Source organism: Gorilla gorilla, chromosome 7, assembly GCF_029281585.2.
Source record: "Gorilla gorilla gorilla isolate KB3781 chromosome 7, NHGRI_mGorGor1-v2.1_pri, whole genome shotgun sequence".
In the NCBI taxonomy this organism is placed as follows: domain Eukaryota; kingdom Metazoa; phylum Chordata; class Mammalia; order Primates; family Hominidae; genus Gorilla; species Gorilla gorilla.
In genome coordinates, this window is record NC_073231.2 from 148,905,012 (window position 1) to 148,932,158 (window position 27,147).

Here is a 27,147-nt window from a genome sequence, read left to right on the forward strand (position 1 = left end):
AGATTGGTAGCGGCCCCGAATGTCTGACTGCGCTGTTATTTATTGGATACAAAGCAAAAGGGGCAGGGTAAGGAGTGTGAACCATCTCCAATGATAGGTAAGGTCACGTGGGTCATGTGTCCACTGGACAGGAGGCCCTTCCCTGCCTGGCAACCGAGGCAGAGAGGGAGAGGAGACAAAGAGAAAGATAGCTTACGCCATTATTTCTGCATATCAGAGACTTTTAGTACTTTCACTAATTGACTACTGCTATCTAGAAGGCAGAGCCAGGGGTACAGGATGGAACATGAAGGTGGACTAGGAGTGTGACCACTGAAACACAGTATCACAGGGAGACGGTTAGGCCTCCGGATAACTGCAGGCAGGCCTGACTAATGTCAGGCCCTCCACATGCAGTGGAGGAGTAGAGTCTTCTCTAAACTCCCCTGGGGAAAGGGAGACTCCCTTTCCCGATCTGCTAAGTAGCGGGTGTTTTTCCTTGACACTGAGGCTACCGCTAGACCTCGGTCCGCCTGGCAACGGGCATCTTCCCAGATGCTGGCGTTACCGCTAGACCAAGGAGCCCTCTGGTGGCCCTGTCCAGGCATAACAGAAGGCTCACACTCTTGTCTTCTGGTCACTCCTCACTATGTCCCCTCAGCTCCTATCTCTGTATGGCCTGGTTTTTCCTAGGCTATGATTATAGAGTGAGGATTATTATAATATTGGAATAAAGAGTAATTGCTACAAACTAATGATTAATGATATTCATATATAATCATATCTAAGATCTATCTCTGGTATAACTATTCTTGTTTTATATTTTATTATACTGGAACGGCTCGTGTCCTCGGTCTCTTGCCTCGGCGCCTGGGTGGCTTGCCACCCACATGCCTCAGCCTCCCAGAGTGCAGGGATTACAGTCATGAGCCACCGTGTGCGGCCACGTCTTCTTATGAAAAGAAATTCTCAATGTTAATGAGGTCAAATTCATGTATATTTACTCTGATAGTGCTTTTGTGGAGTAGACAAAGATTACTTAAAATATTCCCATGTGTTGACTTCTAAATGTTTTATGGTTTTAAGTCCTACATTCAGGGCTAGGATGGTTTTGGGTAGGCTGTGAGGTTTGGGGTCATGATTTACTGAAGGTTTTTTTTTTTTAGACAAACATTCCATTGATCCAGCAACATTCTTCAAGCTAAATTATAACAATCCCAAATGGGAGTATGGAACTCTAAGAAGGCAAGAGAAGCAGAATAATAGCTATTTGGATAAATATAAAATATCAGTGGTGTAAAGAATAACATCTTGTAGGTTTATAACATATATGCAAGTAAATATATATGGGACTATAGGCACGCACGACCACACTCAGCTAATTTTTAAAATTTTTTTGTAGAAATGGAATCATGATATGTTGCCTGGCTGGTCTTGAACTCCTGAGCTCAAGTGATCCTCCCACCTCAGCCTCTCAAAGTACTGGGATTACAGTCATGAGCCACTGTGTCTGGCACAAGCAAATATTAAAACAACGAAAGTACAATGGAATAGAGGTAGGTAAATGAAGTTATGCTGTGTAATGTTCTGAATTGGTCATGAGTGTGGGCGGCAAGCCACCCGGGTACCGAGGCAAGAGACCAAGGGCACAAGCTGTTCCAGTATAATAAAGAAAATATATAGACTAAGAATAGTTATACTAGAAATAAATTATAGATATGATTATATATGAATATTATCAATCATTAGTTTGTAGCATTACTCTTTTTTCAATATTATAATAATCTTTGTTCTACAATTATAACCTAGGAAAAACCAGGCCATACAGAGATAGGAGCTGAAGGGACATGGTGAGAAGTGACCAGAAGACAAGAGTGCGAGCCTTCTGTCATGCCCGGACAGGGCCACTACAGGGCTCCTTGGTCTAGCTGTAGTGCCAGTGCCTGGGAAGGAACCTGTTACTTAGCAAACCAGGAAAGGGAGTCTCCCTTTCCCTGAGGAAGTTAGAGAAGACTCTGCTCCAGCACCTCTTGTGGAGGGCCTGACATCAGTCAAGCCCGCCCGCAGCCATCTGGAGGCCTAAACGTCTCCCCGTGATGCTCTGCTTCAGTGGTCACGCTCCTGATCCACTTTCATGTTCCGCCCTGTACACCTGGCTCTGCCTTCTAGATAGCAGTAGCAGAATTAGTGAAAGTATTAAAGTCTTTGATCTCTCCAGAAATACATAGAAGAAATAATGATGTAAGCTGTCCCTTCTCTCTCTCCGCCTCGGCTACCAAATAGGGAAGGGCCCCCTGTCTGGTGGACACATGACTCGTGTGACCTTACCTATCATTGGAGAAGACTCACACTCCTTACCCTGCCCTCTTGCCTTATATACAATAAATAACGGCACAGCCAGGCATTCAGGGTCACTACCGGTCTCCATGCCTTGGTGGTAGTGGTCCCCAGGGCCCAGCTGTCTTTTCTTCTATCTCTTTGTCTTGTGTCTTTATTTCTATGATCTCTCATCTCCACACATGAGGAGAAAAACCCACAGGTCCTGTAGGGCTGGACCCTATAATGAGACAGTAACCAACTTAGGATGGACTATAGTAAGTCAAAGATGCATATTGTAATGTCTAAAATAACCACTGATGAATCACGTAAAATATATCTAAGAATATAACAAAAGAAAATACGAGAAATATTTAACAAATCCAAAAGAATACCGTAAAGGAAAAGAAAGATAAAAAACAGCTGGGAAAAATAAAAGCAAACAGTGAAATGGAAGGTTTTAACCCAATTATATTAGTTCTCACATTAAATGTAAATGAACTTGTTCTAATTTATAGACAAAAAGTTTTAGGCCAAATAAAGATAACAATAAACTGGTCACAGTGCTCATTTTAAAAGGAAGGACACAGGCCAGACATGGTGGCTCACGTCTGTAATCCCAGCACTTTGAGGGGCTGAGGTCGGAGGATCTCTTGAGCCCAAGAGTTCAAGACAAGCCTGGGCAACATAGCAAACCCCTGTCTCTTAAAAAAAAAAAAATCACTGAATGAAAAGAATGGGAAAAGATACATCATGCTGATAGTATTAGGCAGGAAATGCAGCTGAAATAAAAGGATATTTATAGTGATAAAAGGGTCAACACAACAGGACAATATTTTAATCCTACATTTGTACATATCTAATAACACAGCTTCAAAACATTTAACCACAATAGGACAAAGCTGAAAATCAAGGCAAATCCACAATCACACTTAGGTTTGTTTGTTTGGTTGGTTGGTTGGTTGGTTTGGTGTTTTTTATTTTGTTTGTTTGTTTTTGAGAGGGAGTTTTGCTCCTGTTGCCCAGACTAGAGTGCAATGGTGCGATCTTGGCTCACTGCAAACTCCACCTCCTGGGTTCAAGTAATTCTCCTGCCTCAGCCTCCCAAATAGCTGGGATCACAGGCATGTGCCACCATGCCCAGCTAATTTTGTATATTTAGTAGAGATGGGTTTTCTCCATGTTGGTCAAGGCTGGTCTTGAACTCCTGACCTCAGGTGATCTGCCCACCTCGGCCTCTCAAAGTGCTGGGATTACAGGCGTGAGTCACCACACCTGGCCAGGTATTTTAATACGAATCTTTAAGTAACTGATAGAACAAGCGGACAAAAATTAGAATACATGAATTTATACAAGATTATAAATATTCACATACTGAACATACATGGAATGCTGTACCAAACACCTGGAGAATCCACATTTCTTTAAGTGAATGTAGAACATTTATCAAATGTGTCCCATGCTCAGCCAGGCAATTAATCTATAACTAGAAATAAAACATATAAAGGTTGGAAAGAAATAAATGCAATATGGCAAGAAAAAGATATGATTAGAAAGGAAATGAAACTGTCATTATTTGCAAATGATATATTTGCATATGGGGAGAAACCAAAATAATTTGCAAACAAAATATACATAAATTTAACAGGGTTCTGAAGGTCAAGGTACAAAAATCAAATATATTCTATAGACTGACAAGGTAAAGTGAAATGTTAAAGACAGTATCATTTATATTATCATCAAAACCAATAGAATGTTCAAAATGAAACCTAACAAGAGATGCAGAAGACCCCTACCCCGAAAAACCAAGAAAATACACAAGAGGCCGGGCGTGGTGGCTCACGCCTGTAATCCCAGCACTCTGGGAGGACGAGGCGGGTGGATCATGAGGTCAGGAGTTCAAGACCAGCCTGGTCAGCATGGTGAAATCCTGTTGACCAGGAGTACTAAATACACAAAAAATTAGCTGGGAGTGATGGTGGGCACCTGTAATCCCAGCTACTCGGGAAGCTGAGGCAGGAAAATCATTGAACCCGGGAGGCGGATGTTGCAGTGAGCCAAGATCGCACCATTGCATTCCAGCCTGGGTGACAGAGTGAGACTCCATCTCAAAGAAATAAAAATAAAAATACACATGAGAAAAAAATGGAGATCTATATAAGGAAGGACATACAAAGGCATCTGTTGGAAGAGTTAATACTTTTAAATTGATGTACAGATTTGATGCAATCCTGATCAAAAGGGTATCAGGAATGATGATGATGATGATGATGATGTCAAAATTCACCTGCTGAGTCTGTAATTTATCTGGAAATACTAAAGTTTTAGAATAGCCAGGGCAACCTTGGAGAAGAACAAGGGCTTATGAATCACGTGTCAAGATTTTCTGAAACTTTCCATTGTTATGACAGCTTGGTATTGGCAAAGCGGACAGACAGCTGCTGAGTTGGGCCTGTCCCCTCCATTTTTTAGCAGCACTTGATCACCAGGCTGGAAAAACTGGACAAGTTCTGCCGAGTTCACAGGCTCCTGTTTGGAGCAAGCTTGTGCAAAACATGAAGGATTTGTCCCACTTGAGTATGTTTAATAGTTGGCTTTCTACTAAGAGGCACCCCAGTAACCTGAGACAGACTAGCAGCAAAGGGTCTCCCATATATAATTTCATAGGGACTTAACCTAATCCCACTTCTGGGGGTCACTCTTACCCGGAGCAGTGCAAGGCCAAAGTCCTAAATCCATTTCAGTTGAGTTTCCTGACACGGTTTGGCAAGAACTGTTTTAACGGTTTGATTTTTCCTTTCCATCAGTCCAGAGGATTGTGGTCTCCATGCTGAATGCAGCTCCCAATTTACTCCGAGTGCCCTGAGTACTTGGGACAACCGCAGGGCTCTCGTAAGGGCAATCAGTTCTGCCTCCTGTGCAGAGGTTCCTACTGGTAAAGTCCTCGCTTCTGTTACCTCAGAAACAGTTAGCAAGGCATATGCAGCATTTCTTTTTCTGTTGGTTACCAGGCTGCTCCCATCCACAAACAATGTCCAGTCTGCATGTGGCAGGGCTGTGTCCTTTAAATTAGGGCAACTGGAAAACACCTGGTCAATAATTTCTAAGTGATTGTGCATAGGTTCTTTAGGCTCTTCAGTAGCGGGAAGTACAGTTTCTGGGTTTAAGACTCCAGCAGTCTGCACTTTCACTGCAGGGTCATCTGGGAGTGTGGCCTGGCATTTGCTCAGCCTGCCCACTGTCAGCCAGTAGCCTCCCTTCTGTTCTAGTAACACCTGCACCTGGTGAGTCTCATGGATCATGATGCGCTGTCCCCAAACCAACTTTTCAGCTTCCTTTAACAGCAGGCAGTGGCAGCGACTGCCCTTACACAAGGAGCCAGCCTTTGGCCACAGCATCCAGTAAGCCACTGGCTGCAATATTCTTCCTAATTTCTGTGTAAGGACCCCTAGTGTTAGACCCAGTCTCTCAGGCACATACAGGGCTCATGAAAAGGCTTGTGAGAATTTGGGAGCCCCAGGGCTAGGGCAGAGGTTAACTTAGGTTTCAGTTATTCACATGCATGCTGATGTTTTGTTCACAGTCGAAGGGGCCATTGTTAGCTCCCTTCAACAGTTTGTCTAGTGGCTTTACCAGTAGTTCATAGTTAGGAATCCAGATTAACAAAACCCTGTTATGCCTAGAAATCCTTTTAGCTGCCTTCGGGTAGCAGTGGCTGAGATGGAAGCGGTTGCATTTCGCCCTTCCACTGTTAGAGCTCTGTTTCCCTTCTATGGAGAAAACCTAAATATTCCACAGTTTGTTGGCATATTTGAGCCTTTTTACTTGAAACCTTATATCCACAGGTTGCTAGATGGTTTAGGGTTTTAATGGTGTTATTCTGATAGTCCCATTCAGAGGGGCTAGATATTAGTAAATCATCCACATATTGTAAATATACCCAGTTTTTCGATTGTAAGCTCCTCAAATCTTGAGCCAAGGCTACTCCAAATATAGTTGGAGAGCTTTGAAATCCTGGTGGGAGCACAGGCCAATGATACTGAACTTGTGTGTGGCTTTAGGACCTGTCTATTCAAAGGTGAACAACAATTGGCTTTCTGTGTCTGTGGGTATGCAAAAGAAAACTTCTTTTAAATCCAGTACTGCAAACCATTTATGATCTCCAGGAAGAGAAGCAGACATAGTATACAGGTTAGCTACAGTGGGATGTATGTCCTCTACAACATCCCAGTTTGGGTCCGTGCAGGGAATTGCTCCAGTCGGGATCTGGAGTGTCGTCTGGATTTTCATCATGAAGGTGCTGTGCCTCTTCCTTTGCTTTATTTAAAACCAGCCGTAGCTCATCTGCAGTGAGCATAATGTCCCAGAGAGCCTGCTCGTCTGCCCAGGTGAGATGGTGTGCAGCAAATAGTGGTAAATAATTCAGCCATCTTTCAGGGATCCTCCCTGTCTGTAGGGAGGGTTAGAGTTCTTCCAATGTAACAAGTCCGAGGTGGAGCAGGGATTACAGGCCCAATCATTTTGGGCTGGAGCTGCTTGCTGATGGATGTTGTCATCGTGGGAACACTATGCAGTGCCCTGCTCTGGACTCTGTGACTCCTCAGCCAAAATTAGTACCTTGCCTAATCTGAGAGGAAGACAGAATCCCTGCTGCTTCCCTGTACTCTGGGGGTGACATTCCCTCTCTTTTCTGAGGTGGGGCAGGAGACACTATGGGGTTTAGGGTACTTACTGTCAGGTTTGGGAGGTTTTCTCTTCCTCCCCTGGGGAGCAGGACAGACCTTAGCAGTGCCTCACACCATGAGCTCATTTCCCTTTTCTTCAGCATCCTTGTTATGCAGCCACATACATGCCAGCATGCAAGGTGTCCTGCCCTCTTTGCCTGACCTCTGGCAGAACAGTTTTAATGGATAAATGTGTGAAATTTCGAAGATCCAAAAACTGGCCATCATTTCTCAGACCCTCAAACAAACATTGGCCAAGCTGTGTTGCAATAGAAGATTTTTTTTTTTTTTTTTTTGGTCATGGGTGGATAACCAAAGTGCTTCCAATCTGACAGAATTATCCTCCCTAGATGACTGTGTAGGGAGAGACGCAGTATTGCCTGTACTGGAGCCGAAAGACTTAATGACTCCCGTGCCGGGCGCAGGACTTGTGTGTGGCCGGTTGTCCCTTTCTTTCTCTTTCTTTCTTTCTCTTTCTTTCTTTCCTTCTTTCTTTCTTTCCTTCCTTCCTTCCTTCTTTCTTTCTTTCTTGTATGATATCTATTTTGTTTTTCTCCTGAGAATAGTCCGTCTTCAGGCTTTAAGGACTCAGTTCCTCACATGGGCTTTGGTGGCGGTCATGGGGCAGCACCCACAGGTCTAAATCGAGGCGGGGGTGTTCGGTCCTTGTGGGCTTCACGAGATCCATTCCTGACTACCTTGCTGTGCATTGCACACCCCACACAAGAAAGTAGCTTCACATACAGCTTGGGAAGCACATAGGCATTGAAGACACTCACTTCGGAAATGTCCCTGACTGCTGCGGCCTCCATGATGTTTCCAATGATGAATTTCTTTTCTTTTCTTTCGAGATGGGGTCTCACTCTATCACTCAGGCTGGAGTGCAGTGGCGCAATCTCAGCTCACTACAACCTCCACCTCCCAGGTTCAAGCAATTCTCATGCCTCCTGAGTAGCTGGGATTACAGGCACCTGCCATCACACCGGCTATTTTTTGTATTTTTAGTAGAGACAGGGTTTTGCCATGTTGGCCAGGCTGGTCTGGAACTCATGACCTCAGGTGATCCACCCACCTTGGTCTCCCAAAGTGCTGGGATTACAGGTGTGAGCCACTGCGCCCAGCCTCAAATGATGAATTTCTTAATGGCCTTGTCCTTGGCCACACATCAGGCACCATTCGTGCAGCGAATCGGCTGCACATGGCTGCGGCCCTTTTTGGCATGACCATTGTTCCTTCTTTTCTTTGTCATCTTGGAGGCATAGACCAGAAAGAGGACAGTTGTTCCTTTCTTTTGGCCAATTTCTCCCTTTTGGAATGGGAATGTTTACCCAATGCCTGCATCCCCATTGTATCTTGGAAATAAATAACTTGTCTTTGAGTTCAAAGGTTCATAGGTGGAAAGAACTCATTTCCAGATGAGACTTTGAACCTGGGACTGGAGGCTTTTGGTTGTGTTGATGCTGGGACGAGTTAAGACTTTGGGGAACTACTGAGAAGGGACGATCTTACTTTGCAATGTGAGAAGGACATGAGATTCGGGAAGCCCAGGGTGGAATGATATGGTTTAGATGTCTGTCTCTTCCAAATGTCATGGGGAAAAGGCCTCAAAGGCATTTCAGAAATCTCTGGAAGTGTAATCCCCAGTGGTGGAGGTGGGCCTGGTGGGTGGTGTTTGGATCGTTGGGGTGGGTCCCTCATGAACGTGTTGGTGACATCCTCATGACAGTGAGTGAGTTCTCGCTCTGAGTTCATGTGAGATGTAATTGTTTAAAAGAGTGAGGTGCCTCCTACCCCTTTCTCCACTCTTGTTATGTGAGATACCTGCTGTGGGGAAAAGAAAGAGAGCTCAGATTGTTACTGTGTCTACGTAGAAAAGGAAGACATAAGAAACTCCATTTTGATCTCTACTAAGAAAAATTGTTCTGCTTTGAGATGCTGTTAATCTGTAACTTTAGCCACACCCCTGTGCTCACAGAAACATGTGCTGTATTGAATCAAGGTTTAATGGATTTAGGGCTGTGCAGGTTATGCCTTGTTAACAACATGTTTGCAGGCAGTGTGCTTGGTAAAAGTCATCACCATTCTCCATTCTCTATTAACCAGGGACACAATGCACTGCAGAAAGCCACATGGACCCCTGCCCCTCCACACCTGTGAGTATTTCTCGTCAGGTGGAGATAAGAGACTGAGAAAAGAAATAAGACACAGAGACAAAGTATAGAGAAAGAACAGTGGGCCCAGGAGACCGGCGCTTAACATGCGAGGACCCGCGTCGGCGCTGGTCTCTGAGCTCCCTCAGGATTTATTGATCACTATTTTTACTATCTTGGCGAGGGGAGTGTGGCAGGGCAACAGGGCGATGGTGGGGAGAAGGTCAGCAGGGAAACATGTGAGCAAAGGAATCTGTATCATGAATAAGTTCAAGGGAAGGTACTGTGCCTGGATGTGCACGTAGGCTAGATTTATGTTTCACTTTACACAAACATCTCAGTGTAGCAAAGAGTAACAGAGCAGTATTGCTGCCAGCATATCTCGCCTCCAGCCACAGGGCAGTTTTCTCCTATCTCAGAATAGAACTAATGGTCAGCTTTACACTGAGGCATTCCATTCCCAGGGAGGAGCAGGAGACAGAAGCCTTCCTCTTATCTCAACTGCAAAGAGGCCTCCCTCTTTCACTACTCCTCCTCAGCACAGACCCTTCGCAGGTGTCCGGCTGGGGGATGTAAGGTCTTTCCTTTCCCACAAGGCCATATCTCAGGCTGTCTCAGTGGGGGGAAACCTTGGTCAATACCCAGGCTTTCTTGGGCAGAGGTCCCTGCGGCTTTCCACAGTGCATTGTGTCCCTGGTTAATAAAGAATGGAGAATGGCGATGACTTTTACCAAGCATACTGCCTGCAAACAAATTGTTAACAAGGCACATTCTGCACAGCCCTAAATCCCTTAAACCTTGATTCAATATAGCATATGTTTCTGTGAGCACAGAGTTGGGGCTAAAGTTACAGATTAACAGCACCTCAAAGCAGACAATTTTTCCTAGTACAGATCAAAATGGAGTTTCTTATGTCTTCCTTTTCTACGTAGACACAGTAACAATCTGATCTCTCTTTCTTTTCCCCATAACCTGCTTCGCCTTTGCCTTCTGCTATGATTGGAAACTTCCTGAGGCCTCCCGAGAAGCCAAGCAGATGCCAGCACCGTGCTTCCCGTACAGCCTGCAATACCAAGAGCCAATTAAACCTCTTCTTTGTAAATTGCCCAGTCTTAGGTATTTCTTTACAACAACAAAAGAACAGACTATCACAACAGGCAAGAGTCAAAATTTTCTTGTCTCAGTTTCCTTGGAGAACAGTAATTATATATTTATAGTGGTTGTTATGGTGATTTATGCCAACAAAAGGGCACTTGACTAATAATTTCTTTTTTTTTTCCTGAGAATATCTCGCTCTAGATTGACTAATAACTTCCTAGAAAACTACCATGCTTAAGATAAAATCCAAGCTCTTCTGCAGTGCCACTCCCAGAATTGTTTATCCTGTCACTGCAGGAGCAAGCTGGGCTGGGTCTGAGATCTTATGTCCCAGGGAGAAATGCTCCCCGCACCGCCCCAGGGGGACCCCAAGGGTCCGGGGAATTGGGAACGGAAGTTGACCCATGGTGGTTCTGAGCTCCTGCCTCTGAGTCAATAGGCAAAGCAAGGGGCTGTGCCATCCTAGCTGGGGCTGTTTTCAACTCACCAAGGAAGCGAGCTGGCCCCGCTCCCATGGGGTGGGGGGAATTGTCTCTGGGCTCAAGGCTCTCTCTCATCTCTTACGTCTCCCAGATCCAAGGGAAGAAGTTAATGGGAACCAGAGCCCCTAGAAAGAGACAAGGCTGCGGAAAGTCCAGACGCTTCCGCAGTGAGGGCTTAGTCACCCTGTAACCGAGTGGCTGGCCTCCAAAACGCATTTTTAAACTTGTTTCCTTTCTCTTGGGTTTCAAGCTATAACCTGGAAGCAAACTGCAGAAGCCTTTTCCCTTAGCCTTGAAATACACTCCTCATCCCTCCCTTTCTCACCGTACATACTCTCTCAAAGTTCTCTGTCCATTAGTATCTAATTATGTGCCTTCTTAGAAGTGCCGCAGGCTAATCTTGAGACAGACAGGCCAAGCCCGGGGACCCAGCTGCAAAATTCCAGAGATGACTTCAAAGCGGGTAATTAACAGCCCGGCCATAGTTGCGATGATGCCGGCCCGCGCTCCAGGTGAACTGGGACCCAAGACAGCCACCAGGACGGGACACACAGGCGCTGTGCTCAGCACGATTCCTGCATGCCTTCCATATCCAGCTTTCCATTTGTGAACCTCTGCCTTTCCCCCCACATTTGAAGTGGTTGCTCTGGGTCAGAATCCAGCTACTTCCTTTCACTAGTCTTGGCTAATGAAGTCTCTTGCTTTCTACCGGCCCCTGCTCTTGTTAATCAGACTCTGCAAGCAGAGAACACCTGAACCTGTGGCGTCTACAAGCCCACCAGTAAAGAGCCCTTTCCTGAGGACAAACTACACGTGAATGAACAGGGGACAGGGGATGTTACAGCAGCCGCACCCAGCGTCGTGGGAAGCCCCAGGCATTAGGGTCCGGCAGTGCACTAGTCAGCTCCTGCCGCCATAACGAACACCACAACTGGGGGCTTAAGCTACGGGAATGGATTCTGTCGCTGTCCTGGAGGCTGGAAATCAGAGATCAAGGTGCCAGCAGGGCTGGCTCCCCCCTGGGGCCCCTCTCCTTGGCATGCAGATGGCATCTGCTCCCTGCATTCTGTCACGGTTGCCCTTCTGTGTGTGTCTGTGTCCTCACCTCCTCTTATAAGGACACCAGGCATGCTGGACTAGGGCCCACCCTAATGACCGCATTCTACCGTAATCACCTCTTTAAGGACCCTATTTTCAAATGCTATCATATTCTGAGGTAGCGGGAGTGAGGGCTCAACATGTGAATTTGAGGGGGGCACAGTTCAGCCATAACAAGTGCCCATGGGCTTTCTCCAGCTGATATATATATAAATATATATATATTTATATATATTATATGTATTATATATAAATATATATTAATATATATTATATTATATATTATTTATATATTATAAATATTATATATAATATAAATATTTATATATAATATTTATATATAAATATTATATATATAAAATATATATATTTTGAGATGGAGTATATATATAAATATTTTTATATATATATATATATTTTTTTTTTTGAGATGGAGTCTCACCCTGTCGCCCAGGCTGGAGTGCAGTGGCATGATCTCTGCTCACTACAACCTCTGCCTCCTGGGTTCAAGTGATTCTCCTGCTCCAGCCTCCTGGGTAGCTGGGATTACAGGCGCGCCTCACCACACCCAGCTAATTATTTTATCTTTAGTAGAGATGGGGTTTCACCATGTTGGCCAGGCTGATCTCGAACTCCCGACCTCATGATCCACTCGCCTCGGCCTCCCAAAGTGCTGGGATTAGAGGCGTGAGCCACCGTGCCCGGCCGCAGTTGCCCTATGTTTTTATGTATTATTTCATTTCTTCTCTCACTCCTCCTCTACCCTATTATTTTATACAGGGACTGATGTTGTAAATTAACAGACTTAGTATTTATGTTACACAGTATTCTAACAGGACTGGCTGGCTTCCCAGAGCACACACTTTCACCCAGAAAGAGATCGTATTGATCAGAGTGTGGTGGGGAAAGGAAGGTCACTTGTTTTTACATGTGATGGAATAAAGGGTGGAATATAGACTCAGGAGGCGGCATGGCTGGCGGAAGACCCGGCATGGAATATAGACTCAGGAGGCGGCATGGAATATAGAGTCAGGAGGCGGCATGGAATACAGACTCAGGAGGCGGCATGGAATATACAGTCAGGAGGCGGCATGGCTGGCGGAAGACCCGGCATGGAATACAGACTCAGGAGGCGGCATGGCTGGCGGAAGACCCGGCATGGAATACAGACTCAGGAGGCGGCATGGCTGGCGGAAGACCCGGCATGGAAAATAGACTCAGGACGAGGCATGGCTGGCGGAAGACGCGCCATGGAATGTAGACTCAGGAGGCGGCATGGCTGGCGGAAGACCCGGCATGGAATATAGACTCAGGAGGCGGCATGGCTGGCAGAAGACCCGGCAGCATGGATGTTGGGGAAGCTGTCCCCACAGTGAGAAGACTTGATGGTGGACATGTCAGCTTAAAGCACCCAAGAAGAGGTCTCAAACGTTCTCCTGGCAGCGGTGGTCAGAGGGCTATGGGATAGAGGGGAGGGATGAGTGGGTGGAGCAAGGGGATTTTTAAGGCCCTGAAACGATTCTGCAACATTGTAATGGTGGACGCATGATGTTATGGATTTGTCAAAACCCGCAGAATATACAATACAAAGAGTGAGCCCTGGGGTAAGCTATAAACTTGTGTTAATAACCACGTATCAATATTGGTTTATCCATTGTTCCACATGAATGCAAAGTGTGAGTAAGAGGAGAAATGTGAGACAGGGCAGGATACACGGGAACCCTCTGTACTATCTTCTCGATTTTCTATAAAGCCAAAACTGCTCAAAGAAATAGAGTCTATTGATAAATAAATAAGTTTTCCTGGAAGCCGCTGCAATCCCCAAGGTCCCCAAACAGCTTCCACCCACTGTCACTCTCTACAGCAAAGAGCATCCCCACAAGCTCGCAGGAGGACCTCTGTGAGGCTCCCGTCTACGCACGCGCCCGGCTTCAGCGACCCCAGGAAAGGAGGGTCTCTGCTTAATCTTCCAAGTTCTACGTGAGTTTCCCTTGGAAAACTAATTCAGAGCCACACGGGAGGGAGTCTGGTGGTTCTTCAGAAGAGGGTGTGCTGGGTTCAAGGTTACAACAGAAAATCCAGCACCATCCACCCCAAAGTCAACACACCATCTAACACAACCTCCCTTCACATTTACCCTCTGAAAAGAATGTGGCACCCCCATGCTTCCTCCTGACATTGCAGTTGGCAGCAATTCCTCTCAGCTTTTATTTATCTGAAAAAAGGCCTTTATTTTGCCCTCATTTGTGAGGGAAATTTTAAATAGTATCAGAATCCAAGTTGGCAATTTGATTTCTTACCAGTGTCTGCTTCTGGCTTCCAAAGTTCCTGTTTGAGGAGACAGCTGTCATTCTGGGGGTCCCTGTTTGAGGAGACAGCCATCATCCTCAGGGCCCCTATTTGAGAAGACAGCCATTGTCCTCGTGTTCCCTGCTTGAGAAGACAGCCGTCGTCCCCGGGGTCCCTGTTTGAGAAGAAAGCCGTCGTCCTCTGGGTCCCTGTTTGAGAAGAAAGCCGTCATTCTTGGGGTTCCTGTTTGAGGAGACAGCCGTCATTCTTGGGGTCCCTGTTTGAGGAGACAGCCGTCATTCTTGGGGTCCCTGTTTGAGGAGACAGCCGTCGTCCCCGGGGTCCCTGTTTGAGAAGACAGCCGTCATTCTTGGGGTCCCTGTTTGAGGAGACAGCCGTCGTCCTCGGGGTCCCTGTTTGAGAAGACAGCCGTCATTCTTGGGGTCCCTGTTTGAGGAGACAGCCGTCGTCCCCGGGGTCCCTGTTTGAGAAGAAAGCCATCGTCCTCGGGGTCCCTGTTTGAGAAGAAAGCCATCATTCTTGGGGTCCCTGTTTGAGGAGACAGCCGTCGTCCTCGGGGTCCCTGTTTGAGGAGACAGCCGTCGTCCTCATGGTCCCTGTTTGAGGAGACAGCCGTCGTCCTCGGGGTCCCTGTTTGAGGAGACAGCCGTCGTCCTCATGGTCCCTGTTTGAGGAGACAGCCGTCGTCCTCATGGTCCCTGTTTGAGGAGACAGCCGTCGTCCTCGGGGTCCCTGTTTGAGGAGACAGCCGTCGTCCTCGGGGTCCCTGTTTGAGGAGACAGCCGTCGTCCTCGGGGTTCCTGTTTGAGAAGAAAGCCGTCATTCTTGGGGTCCCTGTTTGAGGAGACAGCCGTCGTCCTCGGGGTTCCTGTTTGAGAAGACAGCCGTCATTCTTGGGGTTCCTGTTTGAGGAGACAGCCGTCGTCCTCGGGGTCCCTGTTTGAGGAGACAGCCGTCATTCTTGGGGTCCCTGTTTGAGGAGACAGCCGTCGTCCTCGGGGTTCCTGTTTGAGGAGACAGCCGTCGTCCTCATGGTCCCTGTTTGAGGAGAAAGCCGTCATTCTTGGGGTCCCTGTTTGAGGAGACAGCCGTCATTCTTGGGGTCCCTGTTTGAGGAGACAGCCGTCGTCCTCGGGGTCCCTGTTTGAGGAGACAGCCGTCGTCCTCGGGGTCCCTGTTTGAGGAGACAGCTGTCGTCCTCGGGGTCCCTGTTTGAGAAGAAAGCCATCGTCCTCGGGGTCCCTGTTTGAGAAGAAAGCCATCATTCTTGGGGTCCCTGTTTGAGGAGACAGCCGTCGTCCTCGGGGTTCCTGTTTGAGAAGAAAGCCGTCATTCTTGGGGTTCCTGTTTGAGGAGACAGCCGTCATTCTTGGGGTCCCTGTTTGAGGAGACAGCCGTCATTCTTGGGGTCCCTGTTTGAGGAGACAGCCGTCGTCCTCGGGGTTCCTGTTTGAGGAGACAGCCGTCATTCTTGGGGTCCCTGTTTGAGGAGACAGCTGTCGTCCTCGGGGTCCCTGTTTGAGAAGACAGCCGTCATTCTTGGGGTCCCTGTTTGAGGAGACAGCCGTCGTCCCCGGGGTCCCTGTTTGAGAAGAAAGCCATCGTCCTCGGGGTCCCTGTTTGAGAAGAAAGCCATCATTCTTGGGGTCCCTGTTTGAGGAGACAGCCGTCGTCCTCGGGGTCCCTGTTTGAGGAGACAGCCGTCGTCCTCATGGTCCCTGTTTGAGGAGACAGCCGTCATTCTTGGGGTCCCTGTTTGAGGAGACAGCCGTCGTCCTCATGGTCCCTGTTTGAGGAGACAGCCGTCGTCCTCATGGTCCCTGTTTGAGGAGACAGCCGTCGTCCTCGGGGTCCCTGTTTGAGGAGACAGCCGTCGTCCTCGGGGTCCCTGTTTGAGGAGACAGCCGTCGTCCTCGGGGTCCCTGTTTGAGGAGACAGCCGTCGTCCTCGGGGTCCCTGTTTGAGGAGACAGCCGTCGTCCTCGGGGTTCCTGTTTGAGAAGAAAGCCGTCATTCTTGGGGTCCCTGTTTGAGGAGACAGCCGTCGTCCTCGGGGTTCCTGTTTGAGGAGACAGCCGTCGTCCTCATGGTCCCTGTTTGAGGAGACAGCCGTCATTCTTGGGGTCCCTGTTTGAGGAGACAGCCGTCGTCCTCATGGTCCCTGTTTGAGGAGACAGCCGTCGTCCTCGGGGTCCCTGTTTGAGGAGACAGCCGTCGTCCTCGGGGTCCCTGTTTGAGGAGACAGCCGTCGTCCTCGGGGTCCCTGTTTGAGGAGACAGCCGTCGTCCTCGGGGTCCCTGTTTGAGGAGACAGCCGTCGTCCTCGGGGTTCCTGTTTGAGAAGAAAGCCGTCATTCTTGGGGTCCCTGTTTGAGGAGACAGCCGTCGTCCTCGGGGTTCCTGTTTGAGGAGACAGCCGTCGTCCTCATGGTCCCTGTTTGAGGAGACAGCCGTCATTCTTGGGGTCCCTGTTTGAGGAGACAGCCGTCGTCCTCGGGGTTCCTGTTTGAGGAGACAGCCGTCGTCCTCATGGTCCCTGTTTGAGGAGACAGCCGTCATTCTTGGGGTCCCTGTTTGAGGAGACAGCCGTCGTCCTCATGGTCCCTGTTTGAGGAGACAGCCGTCGTCCTCATGGTCCCTGTTTGAGGAGACAGCCGTCGTCCTCGGGGTTCCTGTTTGAGGAGACAGCCGTCGTCCTCGGGGTCCCTGTTTGAGGAGACAGCCGTCGTCCTCGGGGTCCCTGTTTGAGGAGACAGCCGTCGTCCTCGGGGTTCCTGTTTGAGGAGACAGCCGTCATTCTTGGGGTCCCTGTTTGAGGAGACAGCTGTCGTCCCCGGGGTCCCTGTTTGAGAAGAAAGCCGTCATTCTTGGGGTCCCTGTTTGAGGAGACAGCTGTCGTCCCCGGGGTCCCTGTTTGAGAAGAAAGCCGTCATTCTTGGGGTCCCTGTTTGAGGAGACAGCCGTCGTCCCCGGGGTCCCTGTTTGAGAAGAAAGCCGTCATTCTTGGGGTCCCTGTTTGAGGAGACAGCCGTCGTCCCCGGGGTCCCTGTTTGAGAAGACAGCCGTCATTCTTGGGGTCCCTGTTTGAGGAGACAGCCGTCATCCTCGGGGTTCCCTAGTGCTAAGGTGTTTTTTTCTCCTGGCTGCAGCTAACATTTTTCTCTTTTCCTTTAGTTTCAGCAGTTTGATTATGATGTGACTAAATATGGTTTTCTCCAGTTTTATACTTCATGGAGTTTGATAAGCCTATTGAATCTTGGGTTAATGTCTCTTACCAATTTTGGAAAATTGGCTATTATCCATCAAAATAATATTGCTCCTATCCCATTCTCACCCTTCTCCTGGGATTCCAATATACATGTTAAGACAGTTGGATCAGTACCATATGGCCCTCTTCTGTCTCTGTCTCTCTCTGTGCATGTGTGTATGTGGGTGTGTGTGTTTGTGTACTTTTAATTCTATCTTTTCTCTGTGCTTTATTTTGGATAATTTCTATGGACCTGTCTGAAACTTCATCAATCCTTTTTGCTACTATATGTTTAGTCTGCTCTTAAGCCCATCCAATGAGTTCTTAATTTCAGGTATTATATTAATTGGTTAATATAATAATAAACACTTTTTATTATTTTATTTTTAATAACAAATAATAAGCACTTATTTTCATAGCTTCTATCTCTCTGTTGAAATTCTCCATCTTTTCATCCATTTTGTCCATCCTTTCCTCCATCTCATTTCATGTATTTACAAGAATATTGTAAAGCATTTAATTCTTTCATCTGGGTTATCTGTGCATCTGCTTCTATTGAATAGCTTATCTCTTGGTTGAAAATCACACTCTCCTGTAATTCTTATAATTTTTGCTAGTGTGCTGGAAATTATATGCAAAAGAACCAAGAAACATCAGTCTCTCCCCGCAGATAGAGCTCTGCCGATGACGAACCCGCCCTCAGCACCATTCAGCTCCACTGCAAGAAAGGGGCCCCCCCAGACTGGCAGTTCCTTCAGATTTGCACCCACCATTTTCCAATGCATTTGAAAGAAATGATAATTTTTGTACATAATTCCATTTTTTCTCATTGTTGAAATAGAAAGGATGGCTTCACACTCTTTCCTCATGCTAACCGGATGTGAAAATCTTGTCTTTTTGCATTACAAAATCTGGGAGTTACTTGTCATTGTGACCCATTTTTTTCATTTACATTATTCATCTGTGGATCTTTTTTCCTTATTCAGTCTTGCCAGATATTTGTCTAATTTTTGTTCCTTCAAACACGCAGCCATGGCCATGCTGATTTTTCTGTTTTGTTAATAGGCATTCTCAGTCCTGTCTCTTTTCTTCAGTTGAGTTTTGAAATGTGGAGGTTGGACCCTGAGCTTGCTAACTTCAGGCTTCCCACCAGTTTCCCTCTAATAACTCCAGCATTGATCACCTAAGAAAAAAGTCTCCCTCCTACTCACCAAATATCACTCTAATGGCTGAGAACATTATTAATTCAAAAATAAGGCCAGGCACGGTGGCTCACGCCTGTAATCCCAGCACTTTGGGAGGCCGAGGAGGGTGGATCATTTGAGGTCAGGGGTTCAAGACCAGCCTGGGCAACATGATGAAACCCCATCTCTACTAAAAATACAAAAAGTAGCCAGGCGTGGTGGTGCACAACTGTACTTCCAGCTACTTAGGAAGCTGAGACAGGAGAATCACTTGAGCCCGGGAGACAGAAGTTGCAGTGAGCCAAGATCACGTCACTGCACTCCAGCCTGGGCAACAGAACAAGACTCCATCTCAAAGAAAAAAAGAATTTAACCTTTCTTATTTCCCAATGCAAATATATAGGGTTAGATTTTTCTCAGGTAAAGCTTTTTACTGCAGCCCAATAGTTTTGATAGTAGTATCTTAGTTTTAATCATTTCTAGGTATTTTAATTTCCAATATGACTTCTTCTTTAACTGTGGTTTATTAGAATAGTGGTTTTCAATGTTTTAACGTGTAACTATGTCACTGATGCTTTTGTTATGAACGTCTGTGCTGGGTCAGAGAATACTGTCAGTGTGGTAAATGTGTCTGTTTGAAAATGATAACAAAATCCTTGCTCACTGTTGCCTTGAAAAAAAATCAAAATGATAACAATCTGTACCTTTAGAACAAAATGAAAGTACTGGACTCTCTGGTTCAAGAGCTCCTTGGTGCCTGTGTGTTTGACTGATTTTGTGATTTTGTGAACCAGAAGGATTGTGCACTGGGGAGACCATTCAGGCTTACTGATATCACTAAACCCAAAGTCAGAAACGGAACACAATTGCACACACCTGTCTGTCTAAGAAAGAGAGCACCTGATGAATTGCTCAGGCACAGGGAGTGAGGGGCCGGAGTGTGAGGCCCCCACTGCTGACCCAATTTTCTCAGCACTCCCACACCTCTCTGGGGTGCCACTGTTGTTCCTCCTGGGAGCCCTGTCAGCAGCAGAGAGGGGTCTCGCTGGGGACGCCCAGACACCTGTCCCCAGATTAAGACAGGGCAAGGAGAAGACCTGTTCCCAGGGAGAGCTGTGCATGGAGCCCCCAAGGCAGGGCCAGGAACTGGAGCGTGAAAGGAGCCAAGTCACCAAAACTATGTAGAGTCAAAAGGGCTAAAGCTCCACAGCCCTAAGAATCAGACACTCAAACCAGGGTTCCACATGGCAAGGGGAGGAGAAAGGCAACCGAGTTATGACCTGGGCAGAGCCAGGAGGGGCAAGCAAGAAACCCGCCAGGCCCTACACATGTGCCTGGCGCAAATGGTTACGATCTGAGCTTCCCAACAGCCAAGGTGAAAAGGAAAAAGGGTCAGAGGTATAAGTGTAGCGGGAGCACGATGATCTTCAGTGTCAACAATTCGGCCTGGCAGTCCATAGCAAGAGCACAGGGATGGAGACTGTAGGACTCATTCAGGACACCACTTGGGGAGGCCTCTGGACATCACACCAAGATCCCCTTCACTGGAAAAATTCCACGGTGTGTTTCCGTCCGTGCCTACGCCGGGATTGGCGCACATACCCACACAGCAGCTTGCTGGCACCCAGCTCTCTGACAGTGAATACAATAAGGGCAGGAAGGAAGGTCATCCACTTCATCTAAACAGGAAGCTTTCACATTTTCCTGATTGAGATCTACACTTTAAAAAGTTAAATAAATATATCCACACCCAAAACACTGACACATATAACATTTACATAACATATTCACATAGATTTATAACCGATAAACATATTTATAACATAAAACATAAATATAAAATATGAAATACCAAACATACTTATAACATATATATTTGTATATCTAAAACATTATATACACACATATACACAAGCAAAAATATAAGCATAAATAAAACATTTTTATTTAAATTACTTTCTTCATTAAAATATATGTGTCCTAATTGTGCATAATGTACTCTGATCTTTATTATTCAATTCAATTCTATTCTTTCATCTTCTAGAACATACAGACGTGGTTCCTATTCACCAGCTGGGTTTTATGACCCGGGCTCCTTGGACAGTGCTGCTCCCAGCACCGCTCAGAAGCAGTGCAGAGTGCAGGCCGAGGCTCCGTGTGGCTGAGCCAGGCTTGAATTCAGCCCTCTACCTATTACCTGGGCAATCCTGAATCAGGGCAACAACCATCCTGGTTTGCCCAGCACCGAGGGCTTCCCAGGTCGCAGGACTTTGGTGCTAAAATTGGGACATTGATCCCCCATCATGAAGCCAACTCCTCAGGTCTCTGTTCCATTTTATTATTTTTAGAATTGGACTCATTGTACCCACCTCCTAGGATTGAAATCAGGCCAGAAATGAAGAATGTTGATAGAATAAACACTTGACAAATGTCACTGGGGCCTGTGGGCTGTGCTCCTACAGGCCTCTCTGCTGCCAGATGTACACTGGCTCACACACCTGGACAGGTGTTGGAGTCTGGGGCCGGGGGGGTGGGGGCTCCTGACAGAGACCACCAGGAACAAGCAAGCCCTTAACAAGGAGGTGGCCTTGCCTCTCCTGGGCAACTGCAGGACCAAGTCAGGGAACCGTGGAGGCGAAGACCACAGAGCCGTGCCCCCACCCTCAGACCCAAATCTTTGCTCTGGGCTGTTTTGAAGCCTGTCCATGAACTGTACTCATTCCAGGGGTGCCTCCAGGAACAGCCACAGGCTGTTCCCGCCGGGGAGCTGGAGTGATACATGATGGGGATAACTGCATGACCCAGCAAAGTATCCTGGGAACACCAGGCCTGCACCCGCCCACCCTGCTGACCACAAGCTGACTGACCCTTTCCCGTCCCTGGTTAGTCCCCACCACCTCCAGGGGCTGCTGTGTCTGGGAGTTAATTCATGAAGGAGAGAAGAAATGAGGCCAGGAGCACAGCTGGATGCAGTACTGAGGAACTTGGTCAGCCCTGGGGAGGGCCAGTCCCTTCTCGTGAGCACTGAAAGCTGTATGGCTCCGAGCACGGCCCTCTCAGCTGTGGCTGCCCCACCACCCTGTCATCAGCCACAGGCTCAGATGAGTCTCTGCAGATCCCTCAGCCACTTCCTTTGAGAACTGTGTGTTCCTTCCAGCCTCTGAGCTCCAACTACCACCTGGACTCCTTTATTGCATGTGCCTCCAATGCCAATGTCCTTTTGATTTTTCTTTTTGATTTTTGACTTTGCAGATTTCACAGTGCCAAATTCATTCAAATCAATCACAGTGAGAATGGCAAATGAAAAAATGCACATGATAAACAAATCGCATATGGTCCCTCCCCTCCAAACAACTTCCATCCCGTGCCCTCTAAGCCCACCCCCAAATCAGCCCTGATCCACACACAGGCTGGGTGGCAGAAAGGGCTGGAGCATCAGAGGACAAAGGGAGCAGAGGACGCTGAGCCTGGACAGGCAGGGGTCCGAGGGCAGGGCCCGTCTGGGGCATCCCTAGAGCATGCACCAGGGGAAACAGAAACAGGACAGTCCTGCCGGGTGGGCCACTATGTGGATGCAGGGGAAATGGCCCCACCTGGCTGCACACTCACTCTCTGGCCGGCACTTTCTCTCCCGGCAGCCATTACTGGAAAGGCCACAGCAGGGGAGGGGCTTACTCGGCTGCAGTGCGGGAGAGGATGCGGAGGCCCTGGAGGTGGTGGGCAGCAGTCACGCTGGGGCCAGGGGCAGCCCTTCCCAACCACCTTATGGGTAGCAGTTACCCCTTTCTTCTTTCCGAGACTTACCTCCTGCAAGACCCCTGAGGGCAGGTGACTGGGCCGGTTCACTGCTGCAGACCCAGGGTCCAGCCCTGCTTGTCATCATACATGCTCAAAAGGATGTCTTTCAGGAAATGAAGGCAGGAAGCAGAAAAGAGCGAACCTGACACAGGGTGAAAGCTGTGTGACCACCTGGGCTGGAGGGAAGGGCTCCGAGGAGGAAAGTGGGTCGGTGGTCCTCCAGACTGAGGACAGCATTTCCTGACATCACCCGGGTTCGGCAGGGCCCTGTGCCCCCGGTGAGGCGGGAGAGGGTGTGACAGTACCTCTGGAGGGGAGAGCTGGGTGCCCACCAACCGGGATGTCCATGCTGTTGTGTTCCAGAGGCCCAGTGAGAACACGGGTCAACTCCCTTGGCTCCCGGGGAAAAAACAGAATAAAGAATAGGACCAAGGGAAGACTCAGTGTAGGAGGCAGATGAGTCTAGTGAGGAGGGCGCAGGTCTGTGCTGTGACGGAGGCGGCCTCACACTCTGCATCCAGGACCTACATGGGGCCGAGCAGATGCTGCAAAAGAAGTTGGAACCACAGCCTCCAACGGGCCCAGGGGCGCTTTAGCACTCGACAGACCCGGCTGGGCCCCAGCCTCACCTGTGGGAGAACGAAGTGTGGGAGGACAGAGCTGGGAGGCAGCCTGCACAGGAGCCGTTTTTCCAGGGCACCAGTCTTCAAAGGCCCGGACTCAGCCCCCTGCAGGTCCCAGAAATTTGGCAGGAGTCCTGGAGCTGCAGCCCCCAACCCCTGCGGCAGATCCAGGCTCCTGTAAGGTTATGGGAGCACGGCCTGCTTTCCTCTGGGCGACTGAGCCCGCCTGAGGGGCCCCTGGAGGCGCCTGCCCTTCTCCTCCCTTCTCCCCTCCTCCCAGGCCACCCCTGCCAGGGGAAAGCGCTCCAAGCACTCTAGAAAGAACGAAGATTCTGTGCCTGTGGCCTAACCATCCCCGCCAACCTCATTTGCCCTTAACTATGCTCCTTCCTGGATCTGCCTGGCCGGCTCCTGTTCCATCTCAGGTTGTCCAAACCTCACCTGCGCCCCAGGGTCCCTACTCCGCCTCCTCCCTCTTCCTCCTCCTCCGCTTTGAAGCCTCCTCCCTCCCCCGTCTGCTTCCAAATCCAGACCACTCCTGCCCCACCCCAGGGAAAGGGTCGTCCCGCCCTCCGCGCCCTTTGAGGTGCTCAGGGCCCTCTGGGTCTCCTTCAGCCTCCGTAGGTCCCTGAGTCAGGAACCAAATCTGGCCCCACGTTCCCCAAGGCGCGGAGGCTGGGATCTGTGATTGGGGTTGAGGCTGGCCTTGGGGGACCTGCAAGCGTCCCCCTCCTCCCCGGCCTCGGGCTATTTTCCGCAGGAGGCGGCTGCAGGCAGACGCTGAGGCCCTCGGGGACCCCGGAGCCGCCCCAGTACAAGAGCCCCGAGGAGGGGCTGGCCGGTCCCGCCCCCTCGGTCCCAGGGCTGACTCCTCCTCCAGGACGCAGATCCCTGCAGCCCGGCAGGAGAGAAGGTGCTGGGAGAGGGGTCCGGACTGTGGGCCGTGCGCTGGGATGAGGGTCGGGCGAGAACGGGCTCCGAGGGTTTGGAAAGAGAGATTGGAAGGGGGACCAAAGGCAGAGTGCCCAGGGAGAGGGGATGCGGGGAAGGGAGGAGAGCGAGCGTCGGGAGCAGGAGGCTGAGGGTGGGGGTTGCCCTCGGTGAAGCCCAGTCCAGGAGCGCAGGAGGCTGGAGGTGGGGGACGTCCTGGGTGAAGCCGCGTCCGGGAGCGCAGGAGGCTAGTGTGGGATGGGGGGTGCGCCCTGAGTAAAGCCCCGTCCGGGAGCAGGAAGCTGGGGAGGGGGCTCTCTGGGTGAAGCCTCCCGCAACACCCACCTCACCCCACTCAGGCCAAGCCCTCTGGCGTCATGGAGAGGCTCGTCCTAACCTTGTGCACCCTCCCGCTGGCTGCGGCGTCTGCTGGCTGCGCCACGACGCCAGGTAAGGCGCGGCCCGGGCTGGGCTGGGGGCGTCGGGGCTGGAGCTGCGGACGCTGGTCCACAGCGCCCCGCTTGCTGCCCACAGCTCGGAACCTGAGCTGCTACCAGTGCTTCAAGGTCAGCAGCTGGACGGAGTGCCCGCCCACCTGGTGCAGCCCGCTGGACCAAGTCTGCATCTCCAACGAGGTGGTCGTCTCTTTTAGTGAGTCCCCCCCCGGGCAGAGGGCAGGTGCCAGGTGCCGGGGAAGGGCCGGTACCCCCGCCTCTCAGCGACTTAGCTATGAGTCCTCGGCGCTCCAGGGCCTGGGGCCCTGTGGGTCCGACAGTGCCTCCTGCTGTCTCTCCCGCGCTGGGCTCGGGCGAGCATCCCAGAGTGTGAATTTTGACTTTTTTCTCCTCCATTTGAAATGTCACTAGGAACTGTCAGCAGGACAAAGGCTCTGATGTCACTGAATTTACAAAGACAGCAGGAACACACGGGTGGGGATCGGCAGCTGTTCGAGGCGATGGGTTATCTGCCCTTCCTACCACAGCACAGTACACCTGCCATACAACCCAGCATCGGGCAGGCTGCACTGGAATCAGTACAGTGTATGACAATGTCATATAGTATAACACAGCATAATGAATATAACGTGTATATTGCAGCTTAATACAATACGATGTAATATAATGCTACATAATACAACATAATATAATAAAATAGAATGCAACACAACACACCGTAACACTCTATGACACATAAGGGCGATTCCACCCAAGCTCTTTTCTCAACAGTTTGGGTTTTGATGCTGTGCATCCCTTCAGGGGTTCCGTGGTTGTTGACAGACACATGTCCTTCAGAAAGTCTCTGCCATGTCTTTAAGTGAGCAGTACAGAGAAACGAGCCCAGGGCTGGGCACCCAGCCCAGCAGGTTCTCCGTGATGGGCAGCCCCTTTCCACTGCTCTGAGTCACCCCATCTCCCAACGACGCACACGCCCCGGGCCGGCAGGGGTGGTCCACGCTGTGCCTGGCTTCAGGGGAAGGCCCCTTACAGCCAGTTGCCCTGGAGTCTGTATTTGCTGTGCCGCGGGCGGAGGTGGCCTGGGCAGCCAGGATCCCCAGCTCTGCAGCGCCTCACCCAGTAAAGGACAGGAGAAGGTGGTCTCTTGGCTCTCCTCGCAGGGCCAGGTTACGTGCTCTAGCTCTTTCTGGTCCCGGCTGCTCCTTCGGAAAGCATCCTTGCACTTTCCGGATAACTGTGGATACCTCCTTGCTGGGGCTCTGGGGCCACCTGCCTCTCCTCTTTTCTGCAGAATGGAGTGTACGCGTCCTGCTCAGCAAACGCTGTGCTCCCAGATGTCCCAACGACAACATGAAGTTCGAATGGTCGCCGGCCCCCATGGTGCAAGGCGTGATCACCAGGCGCTGCTGTTCCTGGGCTCTCTGCAACAGGGCGCTGACCCCACAGGAGGGGCGCTGGGCCCTGCGAGGGGGGCTCCTGCTTCAGGTGGGCCTCAGCCTCCTCAGGGCCCTGTTGTGAGGGCCCTCCCTTTACGCCCCCTCCTGGCCCTGCTGGCCCATCCCGTCTCCTGCCTCCAACTGCCATCCTGCCTCCGCCCCTTCCAGGACACTGGGGGGGGGACCCTCCCTCTCTGAGGTGGTGGGGAGGGTGCCATTGCCTCCACCCCGGATCTAGCCACCTCACTCCTCCCCAACGGGGGCCCCTTTGCTGGAGAACCCCAAGGATTCAGCAACTGCTCCTCCTGGGGAAGGACGGTGCCTCTGATGTGGGTGATGAGAAGGACGGTGCCTCTGGTGTGGGTGATGGGAAGGACGGTGCCTCCGGTGTGGGTGATGGGAAGGACGGTGCCTCTGGTGTGGGTGATGGGAAGGACGGTGCCTCTGGTGTGGGTGATGGGAAGGACGGTGCCTCTGATGGGTAATGGGGAAGGATGGTGCCTCCGGTGTTGGGTGATGGGGAAGGACGGTGCCTCTGGTGTTGGTGGCGGGAAAGACAGTGTCTCTGTTGGGCGATGGCCCCTTGCATGAGGCCCCTTGCCCTGAATGCTGTCCAGGACCCTTCGAGGGGCAGAAGAACCCAGGTGCGGCCACAGCTGGGGCTCCCACTCTGCCTTCCCATTTCCAGCCCCCTCTGCCCAAGGGAAACCCAGGAAGGATAACACTGTGGGTGCCCCCACCCGTGCATTGGGACCACGACCTTCATCCTCTTGGAGACAATAAACTCTCATGCCCCCATGGTGCTCATTACTTCCTTCTCCTCCCCGCCCACCCGCCCTGCCCAGCCCTCAACAAAGGGCTCTGTGGGTGGGTACCGGTGACCACTGGAGCAGCCAGATCTGCAAAAAACCTTCCAGCTGGGAGGTTGAGGATGAGGACTGTCCCTGCCGCCTGTCGGGCACCTGTAATCCCAGCTAGCTACTTGGGAGGCTGAGGCAGGAGAATCGCTTGAACCTGGGAGGCAGAAGTTGCAGTGGGCCAAGATCGCGCCACCTCACTGTAGCCTGGGTGACACAGTGAGACTCCATCTCATGTCTTCTCATGGCTTGTTACCTTATCTCTTTTTATCCCTGAAGAATATTCCACCATCTTCATGCAGCACTATTTGTTTAACCACTCACCTATCAAAAGACATCTTGTTGCTTCCAAGCATTGGCAATTATGAATGAAGCTACGGTAAACGTCCACGTTCAGGTTCTGGTGGTTCACGTTCAGGTGGACATCAGCCTTCAACCCCTCTGTTTAAATGCCACGGAACA

General features: G+C 49.8%; 1 protein-coding gene, 1 long non-coding RNA gene and 2 pseudogenes across 4 annotated transcripts in view; 2 read left to right on the top strand and 2 right to left on the bottom strand.

Annotated features, from left to right (window-relative positions):
• LOC101144863 (uncharacterized) overlaps nt 1-10,594 on the top strand; it is a 29,412-nt gene extending 18,818 nt beyond the window's left edge. For 2 of the 3 annotated variants that reach the window (XR_010135063.1, XR_004068930.3), the window contains exons 6-7: nt 1,382-1,535; nt 9,123-10,594. This is a non-coding gene — a long non-coding RNA (uncharacterized lncRNA). Of the gene's footprint in view, nt 1-1,381; nt 1,536-1,788; nt 3,456-9,122 lie in introns of those variants that run through there. The other variant, XR_008667732.2, reaches the window with a different exon arrangement.
• Nucleotides 10,595-14,364: 3,770 nt separating this feature from the next.
• On the bottom strand, nt 14,365-15,870 carry LOC134758975 (uncharacterized protein FLJ40521-like; annotated as a pseudogene).
• Nucleotides 15,871-15,894: 24 nt separating this feature from the next.
• Nucleotides 15,895-17,258, bottom strand: LOC134759046 (uncharacterized protein FLJ40521-like; annotated as a pseudogene).
• A 7,035-nt stretch (nt 17,259-24,293) lies between these two features.
• On the top strand, nt 24,294-26,239 carry LY6L (lymphocyte antigen 6 family member L). The gene is made up of 3 exons (XM_031006328.3): nt 24,294-24,387; nt 24,472-24,588; nt 25,684-26,239. The coding sequence occupies exons 1-3, from the start codon at nt 24,315-24,317 to the stop codon at nt 25,908-25,910; spliced, it is 417 nt and encodes a 138-aa protein (XP_030862188.3). The 5' UTR covers nt 24,294-24,314; the 3' UTR covers nt 25,911-26,239.
• Nucleotides 26,240-27,147: the final 908 nt, after the last annotated feature.

Bases quoted from the DNA above. Each gene is read 5' to 3' on its own strand.
- LY6L (XM_031006328.3), top strand. From the start codon at position 24,315: ATGGAGAGGCTCGTCCTAACCTTGTGCACCCTCCCGCTGGCTGCGGCG. The intron at 24,388-24,471 runs GTAAGGCGCGGC...TGCTGCCCACAG, and splicing joins TGGCTGCGCCACGACGCCAG to CTCGGAACCTGAGCTGCTAC. The intron at 24,589-25,683 runs GTGAGTCCCCCC...TCTTTTCTGCAG, and splicing joins CGAGGTGGTCGTCTCTTTTA to AATGGAGTGTACGCGTCCTG.